Source organism: Aythya ferina (assembly GCF_964211825.1).
Source record: "Aythya ferina genome assembly, chromosome: 20".
Lineage (NCBI taxonomy): Eukaryota > Metazoa > Chordata > Aves > Anseriformes > Anatidae > Aythya > Aythya ferina.
In genome coordinates, this window is record NC_140318.1 from 4,866,731 (window position 1) to 4,883,159 (window position 16,429).

Here is a 16,429-nt window from a genome sequence, read left to right on the forward strand (position 1 = left end):
AGGGATGAGAAGAGGGTTACTGCTAGAAAACTGAGCCATCAGGGTCAATGTCAACCGATGAGATTATCAGTGTTTCTTCCTCTAAGTCCCTCTCTTCCAAACCAGGCAGCACTAGTAATAAAACAGATGTGACCTTGCAGGGAATGGTTCAGGCACCTCTGAGGCTACCATGGGGGTGTCCAAGAAGGACCATGTCCTTCCCAGTGTGGGGTAGGGATGGACAGTCAGATCTCAGCTTCCTCCCAGATTCCTGTTCCCCTCTGTCCCCTGTTCACCCTGTCCCTAGCTGTGCAAACGTGGGCAGCCTCTGCCTAAATATCTCAGGGGTTGTTTAGAGGATCTGGGGGTGAGGAACAAGGCTCTCCCCATTACACCCCATTCCACGGGTGGTACAAGCAGCATGGGTCATCCTGGCTCAGCCCTGTACCCCCAGAGCAGCCCTGTCTCAGATGAAAGAGGTTTGGGGGTGAGGCTAAACCCAGCGACAGATCTGGGGCAGGGGAAGGCAGGAGGGGGTTTGTTTCTCCTGGTTTTTGTTTTTCGTTTCTCTGTACAATGCCATATGTTACATTATGACATCAACCGAAAAAGCAAAGTAAGGTGGAAAAATGCCGAGATGGCTGATTTCCCATCCAGCTTGTGGATTCAGCTTGTGTGAGACTTAGAGGCGAGAGGGGAAAAATCTCCCCATCACCCACCCCTGCTAACAAGGATCACCACAGCGACAGAGGACCCGTTTGTATCGTTTCCAAACTGCTTGCTTCTGAGACTTGCAAGCGAAACTGTTTTGCAGGTGCCACTGAGGCCGGCTTTGACTGCGCTCCAAGGGAAAGGAAGCGACAGCAGTGGGATGGAAGAGCCCTTTCTTTCGGCAGGGGGTGGTGGGAAGGGCAGCAGGGTGCTGGGAGCGGATTCGTCCGCTTTTTCAGAGTAATCACAGGCAGAGACGAGCAGCCGCCTCTCCTGGCCTGTATTCCTCTGTGTGCTAACTATCGATTCCTTGGAGCAGCTCAGGATGGGGCAAAATAGCAGAGCAGAGAGTGAAAGGAAGGAAAAGCAGGTAAAGAAGGGGAAAAAGGCCAGTGTGTCACCTTCCCTCTCACCTGAATACTGCAGCTCCTTGGTGTTGGTGACAGCAGTGGCAAGGCTGCAGTAACCAGCTCACAGCCAAAGCACTGGCTGACAGGGGCTGTCAGAGGGGTGGAGGTGCTGTGCCAGTTCATTAGGACCAGTTAGACTTCAGGGTTGTAACAGGGATGCAGAGTTTCCAGTTCATAAAGTGGTAATTGATTAAATATTTGATGCCTTTGTGCAATGACCTTTGGCTTCCGAGCACGGATAAAACCCAGGCGTGCTGTGCAGGTAACGAAGGCCATTAACATACCCACAGCACCTCTGGGATGCTTGATGCTTTAAGGTGGATGGTAGAATAGAGCTGTAAGTATATGGTATAGCAGATGTTGGTGCTGGTGACCCAGGGATGTCTGTCTCTGCAGAGCCCTTTACGTTTTCTACGTGCCTTGGGCAGGATGTGCCCCTTCAGCACTTTTGGTTCCTGGCTGTGCTGGTGAGATCCTCCATAACTCAGCATCTTGCTAGCTGTCAGTTTTCTTCCTTCCCCCTCTGCCCCCAAACCCCACCATCTTCTGAACTCACTGGCCAAATTTAATACCATATAATAGCAGCAGAGATTGCTATGAGAGAGAAAACCCCCACAGATTTTGTGAAAAGAGGCAAATAGAGCAGGGGACGAAAGCAGGGGAGGGGGCAGCACAACCTCTACGAGAAATCAGAGCCTCCACAGCCACCTCCAGCCCTGGGATAGCAGTGGTGAAGATGCTCAGACCATAAGCGTCTGGTGGGAGCTGCAATGCTGCATTTTTGCTGGGGCCAGACCGAGAGGGGTTCGGGTTTGCTGGCTGCTTTTTGGAGGCCTCCCTCCGGTGCTGGCATGCCGCCTGCGTGGCCAGCTGCCCGTGGCTGCTGCAGAGCAGCGGCTCCTGCTTGCCTCCACTGCCAATGCAGCAGGGCCTCTGGGAGGAGAGGGCTTTCCTTGGCTGGGGACTAAGAAAACTCCGAAATCGCCTGCTTCTGGCCCAAACTCCAAGTGCTGAGCTATAGCAAGGCCCAGCTTGACCCCGCTCCGGTTCTCCCTGCTTGCTGCAGGCTCCTGAGAGAGGGGATCGCTCCTCCTGGACAGGCAGACAGGGAAGGAGTCGATGCCTGTCCTGGGCTGACTCCCCCAGCACCAAGAGGCGAGTGACTGAGGAGCTGTGGATAAGTGGTGTGTGAGGTGGAGAAGCTTTGTGTGAATTCACTTTGCTCCTGTGATTATTCCAGTCCCAGCAAGCAGAGGTTTTTTGCAGGAAAGCAATCTAATTCGAGCTGTAAGCAAAGCCAGTTACAGTGCAGGGACTAAAACCAAATTAAATCTTCTGTGTGGCTCAACAAGGGGTGGGTTAGAGAGAGGAAGAGAGGAGAAATCAATGTGAGCTACTCAGGAAAGGGCTGAGGCAGAGCGGGGAGGGCTGGGGACGTGCAATGCCTCTTGCAGCCCACGAGCACAGACCGCATATGAGCAGCGGGAAGAGAGTGTGCAGATAAAATGGGGTGTGTTGTTAGGGATTCACCACAGGGGTCACAGAAAATGAGAGGGAAGATGATTACGAAGAAATAAAGGCTCAAAGGCAAAAAGCAACCAGAAAGTCCCAGCTGGAGAGCAGAGGAACCAGTGACCGGGAGCTGCAAGCAGCCCAGGGCCGGCAGAGGAGCGGTGCTCGGCTGTAGTGTGTGGCAGCAGAGGAGCAGAGCATGGTCGTGGCCCATGGCACTGGAGGAGCAACATGTGGCATCGCTCGAGCCCCTGCATGGCAGCAGGATTTGGGCAGACAGCCGTCAGTGCCTGCACAGCGATGAGGGACTCGTGGCAGCTCATTTCCAGTTGAAGTTCACAGTCAATGGAAGAAAAAACCTCACTGCTCTCAGAGCAGACCACGAGCCTGGAGGTTTCCTCATGCTACAGCCCCAGCTGGAGGGTCCAGTGGGGTTTCTCTGATCCCCTGGGCCAGCCTGGAACCCCCCTTCTTTGCCCCTCTGCTTTTCACCAAGGAAAACGCCTCACCACAACCTCCCACGGCTTGGCAGAAAAGGAGAGAGAGAAGGAGCAAAGGACATGGGGAGAAGGGAAAGGACTTTGCTGCCTTCCCCCCTCCTGTAGGCTGGATCACAGGGGGCTCGAGCTTGGCAGGATCTCCGGAGGGTCTGGTGGGTCCTGAGGGTCACAGCTGGGTGCTGGTGCAGTGGGCTGCTGCTTCAGGGCTTCCTTTACCCACTCCATCTGCATCTCCTGCAACCTCAGCCAGGTCCTTTTCTTTGTCCAGGGATGAATTTATTTTTACTGTCTTTCTTCTTCTTGGTATCTAATTTTTTTTTTCCTTACATCCTGTCCCTATTGATCTGCAGAGTAACTGGAGATACAGAGGAGTCAGGACAGGAATAGACACAAGCAAGCCCTTGGCCTGTGTGCTTGTGCGTGTGCCAGGCGCGATGGGGAGGGGAAGCAGAGAGACTTTTCCCCGCAGATCTCAGTTCCCTGCTCGGTTTTCTGCTTGGTGCAGTAACGAGCTCGGTCATCTTCTCGAGAGCAGGTGAATGAGCTTTTCCTGGCTGCCAGACCTGGTGGATGGTGTGATGAAAGCCGCCGGTTCTGTTTCCATTACACACGACGTCTCTTTGGAGTAATTTTTTCCCCTTCATAACGTCAGTCACCGCAGTGCTCAGCGGGGCACGCTCCATCACAGAGACATTAATAAGCCATAATTGAAGTTAATGTGCCATGGCCAGGACACATGGATCCAGTTAGGAGAAATCAGATTGAGCAGAAGTGAATCAATTTTAGGCTGATTATTAAGATTTTTCTCCTTTGCCCTCCTCTGCTCCAGTGCACGCTCTGTCTGTCTGTCCTGCCGGAGATGAGCATCCCCAGAGAAAGGCAGGAGGAGGCAGCAATACTCACCACCAAACAGACCCACACAGCAGTGCCTCACCTCTGGGATTTGCTCAGGTCAAAGAGGCACCAACAAGAAGAGGTTTCCAGTTTTGTAATGGTATTTCTTTCACTCCCTTCACCGACTGCTTTTCTTAGGGTTTCATTGGCATCATTTTTGCTCTCACAAATGAGCTGAAGGGAAAGGCCCTCTGGTCTCCCCTGCTTTCCCCTCTAGCAGTCCCGATGCTGTGCTTGCAGATGTGCTCCGGGAGGCTTCGCTCTCCGCATGAGTGGGAGCAGTGAGGTTGTGCTGGTGGAGCAGAACGAATTCTCCCAGCCCTTTTTCTTGGCATCAACGGCTGGGATCAGGCACTCCAGCCCTGGAGGATCACAGCTATCTCCCAAAGCACCTCTGCCAATAAATTGAGCTGGTTAGCTGTCAGTGGTGCCCACACACCGTACCCTTTTCTGCCTTCTCAGCAGCTCTGTGGAGATGCAGTGATGCTCAATGCTGTTTTGTTGTTAAAGATGAGCGGTTCCTGCTCAGCCCAGTGGCTGCCTCGTGCTTCTGTCCTCCAAACCAGTGCAGTTCCATCAGCCTGCTTCCCCCTGTGGTCACAGCTCAGCTTGAGCTGAGGGTGCCTGTCCCCAGGCTGCTCTGCCTTGCTTGGAAGTTCCTCGTTCTCATCAACCTTGATGAATTTGTTGGAGGGCATCTAGCCATAGAGGTTTGCAATCTTGATTTGTCCAACAAGACTGTCTCTAAAAGGAAGAAATGACACAAATATGTTCAGCAGTCTTTTGCAGCGACAATTAGATTTTGCATAATGACTGATGCCCACGTTGAGCACCTTTCTGTGAGGATGGGATGGGACTTGGTGGCTGCATGACTGCTGCATAGCAGAAAGGGGCCACGCAGGGACCTCAGGTCAATGATCTGTGAGAGCATGGATTTTCCAGAGCTGATCATGCCCAGCCCCATTTGCAGGAGTGTGACCCCAAAACAAGCCACGGGACCACCCAAACATCCCCTGAGAACTGGCCCAGCACATCTGCAGCTCCCAGCCAGCCTCTGTCCATGCTCAGCAGCTTCAGGAACACCATGAAAACCAGGACAAGGACAGCCCACGCCTGTCCCCGCAGCTCCTGGCAGCCAGGCATCGGGTCCCAGGAGGTAATGGCATCCTCCTGTCAAGGACGGCCAAGTCTGCGCCAACGGCAACGCGGTCCTCGGCCCGTCCTCGCCTCCACGCTGGGCAGCCCCCGAGAGCTGGAAGGATGAATTTCCCTGGCACTCACCCAGGCTGGAATTAGCTTCAGTTCAAGCAAAATCTTGCTCTTGGTCATAGAGTTAAATTAAGTTAATGCATAGCAACTCTTTGCTTGGCTTTTCTTGAGTCCTGTGAAGAGTTTTACTTCCACTGCAGCAAGGTGGAGGGGAAGGGAGGCAGTTAGGGAGAAACCCAGAGAGCTCCCCCCTCCCCGAGATACTTGTGACACTTTGTCAATAGCCGGAGACAGATGCCCAAGGTCCTATTACCAGTTCCTGGCTTAGTTTTGTGAAGATTTTTATTTCCCCCCCGATTTTGTTGCCGAGTTGCGTCCGGCCCTGAGCAGATAATAGAATTTCATCGATAGACTGAGAAGGTGATGTATGTTAAAGCACTTAATATGAAGAGACTTCTACAGGAGCCCAAATTCAATTTGGCCAATGAACTCAATTGCAGGCATTATTGCATTCCAGGAGAAAGACCAAGAGCATTTATACACATTACTCTGCAAATATTTATGTTCATGTATCCGTGTGATGTCCTCTTCACCCTTCCTCCCTTCTGTTGCCTGACCCCCTGATGGGGAAGCTTGGGTTCGTGTTTGCTTTTTAAGACAGCTTTGAATGTAAATAACGTTCCACCAGTCAGCAGGATCTTGACAGCTGGTGAGTGTCAACTTATTTAAAATAAATAGCCTCTCGAATGGGAACAGCCAGCTAGCATGCTCTCCACTTTGGCATCTTTTAAATTGTCTCCTCTCTGTAACCCAAACCTCAAATCATTTCAAAGGGCAGCGAGCAGGGTTCCTCCCCACCGGGAGGACTCATCAGTCCCCACCACACAACCAAAAGCAAAAACCCACAAGGAAAAGAAACCACTCACAACATGTCCCTCTGACCTAACCCAAGGAGGTTTTTTTCTCATTTTTTTGGCTCTGCAAAAAGCAGCAAAACCCAGAAGCCTCCCTCGCTGGCTTGCGCTGAAAGGAACAGCGCATTAAGATGGCTCATCCTCCCCATTCAGGCTCTGAACCACAGCTCAGTTACTCTCCCAGCTCCACTCCTGGGATGAATGAGCTGTGTTTGCCCCATTCTGTGCTTGGCAGGGCCCTTTCAGCCCTGTTCTAGCCCAGCCTCTGACTGAGCGATCCCCAGCAAGGTGAGTCCTGTGACCACCCTCCGCAAAGGGACGATGCTTTGTACACGTTCTGGCCTTTAGAAGCAATTTTAACTTACTTTTGCACACACAGATGGCCCAGAAGCAATCCAAGCTCAGCACCCGTTATGCTTTGCCCAAAAGATTGGCTCCATGCTTTTGCTGAGCTGCCAAGACGGTTGCAAAGGAGCAGGTAAAAGTGGGTGAGTTGTGGCCAGCCAGCTGCTGGAGCACGCTGCAAGCAATGGCTGGGGACAACAATAGAGAGAGAGGGGGAAGAGTTATTCATGTTTCCCCGAGAGCTGAGATCAGTTGAAACACCATTTTCCTCAGGGATGGAAGGGAAAGAGCTCCCTTCAAACACATCTTCCCATGAGACTCATTAAAGTCTCATCAATTACAGTGAGAGCAAACAATTCAGGGGAAAGCTATCATAATCCTTCCTTTGGATGGCAGTCATTAGCAGCTTTCCCCGTGAGCTGCCTCCCCCCAGTGCCAGCTGGGGTAAGCTGAAAGGGAGCAGGGGGGCACCACTGCCAGCCCAGAGCATCGGTGGGGGGGGAGAGCAGGAGTCCTGTGACCTGGGAGCCAGCAAGAGGGGACCCTGCAGTGTCCCTGGGCCACCTGGCCCTGCAGCAGCATCCTGCCTTCAAGCATGGGGTGGAGATCATGGCATGGGCTGGACTGGAGGGAGACTTGGAAAGGGAGGTGGTGGCCCACTGTAGCGGCTGCCCAAAAAAGTGTCTCTTTAGCAAGGAGTTCGGGAAGAAGACAAACAGAAAGATATTCTTTGTCTTTCTCTGCCTACATTTCCTGCTCTGCAAAACACAAGTATGGACAAAAAAAAAAAAAAAAAAAAAAAAAAAAAAGGTTGTAAAACAGATAAGGACCCTTGGAAGAAAAGTGAAGGGCTGAGAAGTCTTTAAAAATTATTTCAAAAGTCACTGTGAGTGAAAGCTCAGGGTGGTGGCTGCTGTCCCACTCCCAGTGCAGCTCCTGGGGGTTTGCAGCACTCACCTGCAGGCTGTGCCTCCTCTCTGAGCCTGCACGGGGCCACATCCTTCCCTTGCATACGGGCTTGGCACCAGAACGCTTCCAACCGCTTGCTGCTGTGACCTCCAGGATGCTGACTTGGAGAAATGCAGGGACGGTGAACTGTTCTTTACGATCGTTTTAAAAAAAAATAGAAGGAAAAAAAAAAAAAAGGATACTTTCCTGCAAACTTTCCTTGGCTCTTCAAGCTCCTTCTTGTTCCCTGGTGGAGGCATTGGCAGCCTCCGACCACACTGCACCACTTTGAGGGGAAGGCAGCAGCTGAACGACCTGCACTGAGGATAAACTCATAAATACCCCGTTGTGCAACGTGTTGGGCCAAGCTTTGCTCTGGCAACTTCTGCTGAGGCACGGGGTGAGCCAGGTGTTTAATGCAAAAGGCAGTTGTGTGTCACCTTCCAACAGCCTAGCGCGGGACTTGGGTGTCCCCAGGCCAGCGAGGGTGCCTGTGGGTGCTGTGGCTCCTGCTGGATTTGCTCTCCTCCACAGTCACCCACGACATCTGAACCATACGTGGGCACCAAGAACCAGTGCCACCACTGCTACTCTTGAACCAGAGCTGGAGAGGACAAAAACTAGCAGCTCTTCTGAGCCCCCTGCCTCAGCCTGAGCCCCCTGTGCTCAGCACCTTGATGCAGGGAGAGCGGAGCCAGAGCAGCCTGGGACTGAAAAGGCCATCACTGCCTTCTGCAGCACACAGCACAGGTGTCTGCCCCGCTGCTGCTCTTTAAGCCTCATTGCTAAGCAGCTCCTAACCTTTCCCTTCATCCTCTCTTTCCTGAGATGGCTGGATGCCTGAGGAGGATGAGCAGAGGCAAGCAGGACACGCAGCTCCCACCCAGGGGACTGGGCTAATATCATTTTCTCCCATCTTCACCAGCTGGATCTTGGCTGGGGAATGCTGCTGAGCACAGACCATCAGTGAGCACATGTCCTTGGGCTGCAGGCCCAGAGGAGGAGGCAGAGAAGCCTGGAGAAGGGGGTTAACGCTGAGCACAAGCAGCAGGGAGGCCCGGATGCAGAAACATTTGAGCAAGATGGGATTGGCGATGGGGGCCAGCTGTTGGCTATTAAATAATGCAGCCTGATTGATTGGTCTGAAAAGTGCTGTGTTGTGGGGTCAGCTTGCTGGGGTTATAGTTCTCTGCTCAGATTGATGATCCTCAGAGGTTGAAACCAGAAAGCAATTCCCTGGTAAAATTGATCCTTTGGATAACGAAAACTTTTGCACAGTGGCAACAGGCTGAGCAGTGAGAAATAGGTGACCCAGGCAAGAAGGACAAGAGACTGCCTCTGCTTTCTCTTTATTTCATTTTCCTTGTTTACACCAATTAGGGAGTGAGGCTTCTCCCTGTAAAAGCTGTGCTTGCTGGCACAGGAGCAGGCAGGCACCTTTGCAGGGGCAGGAGGAGCTCAGCTATGGCTCTCCAAAGCTGTTGCTCTGACTCAGAGCCCGATGTGGTTGTGGTGAAGCTCTGACCTGCTTTAACCTGTTCCCTTGCCTGCTCCCCTCCCTCCCCTCCTGTTAGCTAATTTTGAAGTGAGAGAAAGAGGCTGTGTTTGCTGGACTCTGAATAATTCAGAGCCAGGCTCCGCAGCAGCCGAGGGCTGGGCATCTCCTCTGCCAAAGGGCTGGGACAGCTCGGCCAAAATCCATCCTCATGGGAGGCAGAGGGGACGTGAAGCGGCTGAAGTACAGCATCCCTCGGGTGTGGGTGATGGCCAAAGCTGCTTCCTTCGCACGGCTGCTCAGGTCCACAGCGTGTGCACGGAGCAGGGGTGCTGGGAGGCTGCGAGTGCTTTCGGCTGTGACACGGCACCTCCAGCTCTGGTAGCACACAGACACCAATGGAGCGTGCTGAGCGTGTCACAGCCTCTGCTCCACAGACCCGATTCGCTTTCCTCGTCCTTTTTAGAGACTGCAAAGCTCCCTTCTGTGCTTGGTCAGAGACGGGCAGGGCTGTACGATGGGGAGAGGCTGCTCATCCAGCTTACGCTTAGCTCCTACTGCGGTTTGCTAGAATTAAGGCCAGGGAGGGAGGAAAGAAAAAATCCTAAGCGAGGTCAGCATGTCCAGCCATGCGTGAACGGGAGCATGGCAAAGGCGTGCTCACCACATCAGGACGGCGGCTGGGAGCCTCCGTGGGGGCTCCAAGCAGAGGGGGAGAGGCACCAAGCGCATGCGCAGTGCCAGCAGCCAGGAAGGGACCCCGCTTACAGCTCCCAGCCTAATCCACTTTGTTTATCCCCGAGCAGATAGAGCACAAGAAGAAACAGGCCACGTTTCCTTCATATTCTCTGCAAGTGTTTCATTTCCCTCAGCTCTGAGTCTCTTGTGCAATTAGCCCCGCAAAGCAGCACACTGCCTGGTCAGACTCCTCTGCCTGTTCACGTTAGGTACAGCATTACTGTTTTCTAATGGTTCTGCTTGTGAGGATGTAAATGATTACACCACGGACAAAGCAGTGAAAAACCATCATGCTGTGCTAGGGATCCACTGTCTGGAATGAAATGAGAGGTTTTGGTCCCCGTGGTCTCTGTCTGATGGCCTGAACTAAGTCCTAGGAGTCGATAGAGCCACGTGTGAATTATGGGCTCAGCCTCTGTGCTCTGCACAAGTCACCTCCCGAGTTAGAGCAACAGGAATTACTGTGCATGGAGATAATTATTCCCTGCATACTGCCCTACAGCTCATTAAAAGTTTCTTAATGCTTGCGAATTGCTGAACAGTGTTTTTCGTTGTTGCCTTCTCCGATGAGGCGGTGACTAAAAGGCAGGTTCTGATGGCAGCTTTTTCTCTGGATTAATTTGGGCATAGCGGGCTGGGGTTGCACTGCATGTAGCAGAAAGGGTTTGTGTTGTGTAGCTTCACCCCACAGGAGAAAACGCTCTTGAATTTAGCACACTGTGCAGGTGTCAGGGGGTTGAGTTGCACCAGAGTTATCTGTGCTCTTCCATCTGAAAGCCCAAAGCTGTCCCCTCTGCCTCCAATAAAAGCCTGCATCAGAGCAGAGCAGCCAGATTTCTGTAACAGACTGAAACATATGCAGTGCTTTACTGGGGTCTCAGATGGAGGCTCTGGTTTACCATTAAATGGTCTCTGCTACCGCAGCTGGATGGTGGGAGCAAAGTATCTCTTGTCTTGGAATAGAGGCTGCAGATCCACCTTGGGCATCGTAACCCCAGCACCAGATACCCTGGGAAAACAGCAGAGTTCAGTGGAAAAAAAACTGTAGAAGGAACAGGAGAGGGGCAACCAGCCCAGCTTCACCTCTACATTTTCAGATGCACTGATTGCACTACACTGGGACAAGGACAAGGCACAGCAATACCTGACACTTCCTCTCCCGTCTTTTTCCAGGTGTAAATGCAACCTCCACGCTAACCTGTGCACCTTCAAAGAGGGCAGCCTTCAGTGCGAGTGTGAGCACAACACCACGGGGCAGGACTGCGGCAAGTGCAAGAAGAACTTTCGCTCCAGGTCTTGGCGAGCAGGATCCTACCTGCCTCTCCCCAACGGGTCCCCCAACGCATGTAAGTAACCTGCAGGGAGCCAGCCCTGGCTGTGCTGCCACCTTGGGTTGCACAACACCCACGGATGGGAGCAAGCTCTCATCTTCTTCCCTTCCTCAAATCAGCGTGTAGCTCTGCAGGGTGTTTGGGAAGGGAAATGAGTATCTGTGTCCTGGTGCACAGAGAAATAAGGGGTGAGCCGGGTGGATACAAAGGTGGTTTCTTAGCTAGCAGCAGATGAGTGATGACTTTGTCTGTATCTGTACAAGTATGGGCCAAAACGTAAGTCTGTGGCTTTGTAGCGATGCGAATTACTGTCCCTTGGAGAAAATATTATTTGGCCGCCGTAGAGCATTGGCTTTCACATAGCCCATGAGCTCAGTGATGGTGCTGCTCAGCTGCAGGAGAGCAGCACGCTGGATATCCTGGTTGATTTCTGGATCCCCCTCTGTGTACATCAGCGTTTCAGGCAGGCGCCGAGAGCTGCAGTCCCTCTGCGCAGCTCCAGTCTCATCCAATTGCCTGCTGTAGCAACGCAGTGACAGAAGCAAAGGCGCGCAGATGAGATAAAGGATATATACCCACCATCGTTCGAGCAGGGGAATTGGGGCAGGAAACATCACAGATGGGCCAGTTTCTCCTGGGTTTCTGTCCAGTCCACATCAGCAGACTTGTTTAAATGTCACGGAGCCACAGTAGCCCCTTCAGCCTTTCAAGCAGCGGCTTTGAGCATTACCAAAGAGAATCTTTTCCCTCCCTCCCCCCAAATTTTTTGAAAGATTTATGTGCTTTAAGATGATCAAAGCTGAAACTCAGGCTCCGAAGGCCGTGACGGGAATGTTTTGTGTGTGCCAGGGATGGTAGACAAGCAGGTTCTTTGAAAGGGAACGAGCTTGTCAGCTACCACCAAGCGGCTGCATCATTTCAAAGGAGCCTGGGAGAGTTTCTGGTGTTGACAGGCACAGACATGCTGTTCTCTCCCTTTCCCTCCCCTCCGTTCCTCGTGTCTCTTCCTATTCCTTTTTCTCCTCTGCTCTTTTTTCTCCCATTCATCTCTCTTCCCATCTGTCAGTCTTCTATCTTTCCCCCAACTCTCTCTGTCGCCTCCTCCTCCCCCGTTGACATCCTCTCCCTCTGCAGGAGAGACTGTTCTCCATAGTCCTCTCCTCTTGGTGGTCCTACCTCTTCCACCACTGGTCCTCTGCTGTGTATTCCTGCCAAGCTGAAGCTTCCCATGCCACCACACCTTGAGTGGCAGGCTTGAAACCAGTGGCTTTGCAGTCTCCTGCTGATTGAGAGCTGCAGCGAGAAGGGCGTTCAAACCTCCTCACTCACTGAGACCTGCCCAGCTGCAACAAGCTGGTTCAGACCCTACGGTCTGTACTTACCACAGGGAACCTCAGCGTGCTTTGTCCTTGGCTGGGCCTCGATGGTAGGTCGAGGAAATGGTTAACAGAAAAACCTATCAGCCAGGACCAAGCTGTTTTTTTGTTCCCCAGGCAAAAGGCTTGAGGTACCAAGAGCCCAGACGGCTCTGTCTGGTTGTCTCTGAGGTCTGACAAAAGCAGCTTTTTAAGACGTTGCAGCAAACTGATGTAACTATGAGCAAGACCCCTGCTAATTAATTGCTGTTTGGTCCCACGTTGGGTTATCTGTTTGATCTTTTGTTGGTATCAGAGACAACGGCATCCTGCTTCCAGTGACCACACTTCTTGTTTTTTTCCAGGTGCAGCTGCAGGCTCAGCCTTTGGCAGTAAGTAAAAGCATAACTGAAATGCTGGCATTTAACATCTCGGTGCATGGTCCTTGTGGATGTTACTAGGAAAAAAAAAATGGTTATTTTCTGTCCATTATCATTTTCCAGGCAATAAGTCTTCCCTAATTGTGCCTTATTTTCCATTCTGTCAAAGAGTCTTATATTTTCTTTCTTTGACTTCAGTAGCCTCATTTTGTCTCTTCCTCTGGCATGGTTTCCCCCCATGAGGTTCGTTAGAATGGCAGCCGGAAAGGAAATAAAAAAAGACTCTTCAAAAACACCAGTGCTTGCTGTGAACTTTTCCCCCCAGTACTGCAGACTTCTGCTCTGAGAAGGAGCTGGGTTTGAATTATTTGGCATAGCACCCAGGCTGGGTCACCTTGGCCTATCTGTAAAAATATATATATAGTGTGTGTGTGTCTGTATGTACACGACACGTGTATGTATATGAACATATGTCTACGAAGTGTCTGCAGCAAAGAGTGGGGAGCTCAGGAGGGATTTCTCTTGAAAGACTGATGGAATAACAGAACTCCGTGTTTGACAAAGCTGGAGGTAGTTTGTTATCAAAGAGCCTTGAATTTTGGGCAAGGAAGCTTGGGTTTGAGTTTTGTGGCTCAGAATTAGGCCTCCAGAAGAAACAAATCGTAGAGCTGAATGAATACCGAGTTCTTAGTTTGCAGGCAAGTGGAAAGAATTGGAGGAGGAATACTTTCAGATAAATTCATATGCAATTAAGAAAAATGCACCTCATTGAAAACTGGAGGACAGTTTTTCTGGGTAAATGAACCATATTTAGATTTTGAGTAATTACATTTAAAAGCTTCAAATAAAAAACTAGGAGTCTCCCTTAAGGAATTTAGGATTTAAAAAAAAAAAAAGCTGCAACAGTCCAAAATATACTTTGCTTTTCTGGTCAAAAACATTTTGGCAATTCTTTCTCCCTTTTACACAGCTTGGCATTCTCAGCTCTGCATTTGTTTCACTGGAAAATGTTTCCCATCAAAATTTTCTGCCAGGATGAAGCTGGGGGTGTGCTTAGAGCAATGTGCAGAAAGCAGACAGGAGGGATTTGTAACCAAGGCCAGTTAAGGAGAGATTATTTAGCTTGCATAGGAGACTAGAAGTGACCTAAATTAAGTATTTAAACTAGCTCAGGGCTATTATGAAATTAAGCACAATAATCTGCATGAAGCAGTGGGACAAACAAGGACACAGGGGCAGCAGGTGTAAGTTAAGCAGGAATTTGTGCTCCACATGGTATTTTAGTCACGGCTGTTACGGCAAGCGCGATGCGACGGGCACCGCACCCCGGAGCGCTCCTGCTCAGCGCCGCGGCGACTTGCTGAAGTTAAGCCAGCAATTAATTTGCCGTGTGGAACGAAGGACGCCAGTGGAAATGAACAAACGGCGACAGCAGGGGTTGATATCGCCGGTGCTGAGTGGCTCAGCGCCTTTGGGGGGTCAGGAGGGAGTTGTGCTGCTCGCCACGCTGGGGTAGGCCCGGCTCTGCCATCTGGCACGGAGACGTCAGCGAGCGCGAGCCCACCTTCAGGCAGGGCGGCCTGCGAGCCCTGCTCTTCCCTCCTCTCCAAGGCGTGCTTTCTTTTCCCCTTTTTGAGCTTAATTGGCAATTAGTTTATGATAGAGCTGTAAGTATTTAAGCCAATATCTGCACCAACAGAGTAAGCTGATACGGCCACAGCCTCCAGCCCCTGCACGCACGCACGCAGCGCTGGCTGCATCCAGCGTCATCAAGCCGCCATCGCCTTAATCCTCAGAAACCTCCCGGTGCCCCAGTTGTAACCACGCTGAGAAATCGGTCACCAGTTCAGCCTGAGCAGCAGCAGCCTCACAGGCTGGCAAAGAAACCTTCCACGCCCCGTCAGTAAGTGCCTCCCACCTCTTCTCTTTGCTTGCTAGCGTTTGAGCGACCGCAGCGGGTTACCACTGCAAAAACGACCACCGCAAAACCCACCACCACCACAACACCCACCAGCACCACCACCACCAGCACCACCACCACCAGCACCCCCCTACCCGCCACCACCACCACCCAGCCAGGTGGGTGCCACACTCCCTGCTTCGCCTCCACCACCGGGCTCCTCTTTTTGGCTTCTTACCCCCCCCCCCCCCGGCTCCTCCAGTGGCACTGGGGAATGTGTGGGGCTGCTGGGTCGGTGGGCCTGGTTATCTGTGTGCAGGGACATGGATAAAAATCACCCTGAAAAGGTTCACAGCTCTCAGCCTCTGGGCAGTCCCAGTTTGCTTTATCCACTTTTCAGTCCAAGGGCACTTTGACATTTGCATCATGAGCTAGGAGCAAGCGTTGTGGTTCCTATAACCACAAATCCAGCCATTTCAGGTCCACCTCAAAGCTCCAATCCACAAGACAACCATGCAACGGGTTAACATCCCTCCTCACCAACCAATCTCAATTTGCTGTTGCTCTGTTACCATCAGGGCAGCAAGAAGTGAAGCCAGGACTGGATGCGGGGGAAGCAACACTTCTCCCCCCCCGTCTTTTTTTTTCTTTTTTTTAAGAAAAGGTTTTTGAATCTCCCTTCTAGAGCCACCTGGCAATATTGACCTGCAAAAGGCTGGCACGACTGCAAGAGATGCTCACTTACAGCTCCCATCACAAGGCAAGGGAGAAAAGCAATGAGGACTTCACTGTCCCACTGCAGGGAGAGACAAGCAGAGCTGTACCTCATCCTGCTCCAACCCCAAACCTCCACACAGGATACCACAGCAAGCAGGACAGCTGCCCCAGTATCTTTGCTGGCTGGGTGCTGCTCCCAGAGAGCGATGGGGAGGGCTGGGTTGGGCTCTGCCCACCCTTGCACTCTCTCAGCCAGGAAAACTGCCCAAGGGGGAAGCCACAGACTGAGAGCAGGGCAAAAGCTTTGCTAAACCACCCCAGGGACGGGCCATCAGGTCAAGAGACAAGCTGGCTCCATCCTTGCTGGCTCTCCAAACCCTGCACCAGGCTCAAGGACTGAGCGCAGGCTGCTGCCTTTTCAAGGGCAGTGCTCGTAGGGACGAGCCGCACGCTAACGCTCCCCAAGTGGCAGCTGCACAAGAAGCAAGGGAGCGTGCTGGGGGCTGGAGCTCGCACACGCCTCCAACACCCTTTCCTAATTTCTGCAATCACTCCGTGGAGGAAAACCTTTGTGCTTTTTCCCAGGGTTCCACCTTCCCTCCCCTGCGAACAAGGAGACATCGTTTTCCCTTTTCTTTTGGAAATGAGCAGATAAAACTTAACAGCAGGACATTTTTTTAAGCTTCTCATGGGGGAATTAGACACGCATTCCTCCCATTGCCATGCTTTCTGGGCCTGATATTTCCCGGGAGGACGTTTTACACCCACAGTATGTTAGTAACAGTCTGTCTGGGGGAGCTGCCAGAAGCCAGTCAAAGGGATGAGGAAACTTGATTGCATGTTTATGCAAATATAGCTATATTCATGGAGGTACCCTGCTTGAGTAGTTAATTGGGAAGCCGGGGGGCTATCTCCAACTTCCACGGAGCTGGAATGACCCTGGGCAAAAGAATTACCATCTTCTTGCCTGCTAAAAAGTGCTCTTCACCCAGGTACACAATATAGATGTGTGTGAGGAGGTTGTCTGCCACCCCTGCTCTGCGCTCCCGTCATCAGCACGTCCTCAGGCAGTGACGAGGAGCTGCATCTCC

General features: G+C 51.9%; 1 protein-coding gene and 2 long non-coding RNA genes across 6 annotated transcripts in view; 2 read left to right on the forward strand and 1 right to left on the reverse strand.

Moving 5' to 3' along the window:
• Positions 1–16,429, forward strand: part of NTNG2 (netrin G2) — a 50,841-nt gene that overhangs the window by 21,241 nt on the left and 13,171 nt on the right. For 2 of the 3 annotated variants that reach the window (XR_014684989.1, XM_084494036.1), the window contains exons 4-5: positions 10,829–11,001; positions 12,707–12,733. Coding sequence is in view for 2 of the 3 variants with exons in the window: in XM_084494036.1 (XP_084350162.1) it covers positions 10,829–11,001; positions 12,707–12,733 (200 nt within the window). In the remaining variant the exon portion in view is untranslated. Of the gene's footprint in view, positions 1–10,828; positions 11,002–12,706; positions 12,734–14,659; positions 14,801–16,429 lie in introns of all 3 variants that reach the window. The other variant, XM_084494037.1, reaches the window with a different exon arrangement.
• LOC311421753 lies at positions 175–8,204 on the reverse strand. Of its 2 annotated transcripts, none has more exons than XR_014684991.1 (4): positions 7,863–8,204; positions 7,432–7,737; positions 6,495–6,662; positions 175–4,750 (listed from the first exon to the last, which is right to left on the reverse strand). It is a non-coding gene; the product is annotated as an uncharacterized lncRNA (long non-coding RNA). The 2 variants fall into 2 exon arrangements; XR_014684992.1 differs by having other exon boundaries at positions 7,432–7,742.
• LOC311421754 lies at positions 8,721–9,910 on the forward strand. Its single transcript, XR_014684993.1, has 2 exons — positions 8,721–9,229; positions 9,355–9,910. It is a non-coding gene; the product is annotated as an uncharacterized lncRNA (long non-coding RNA).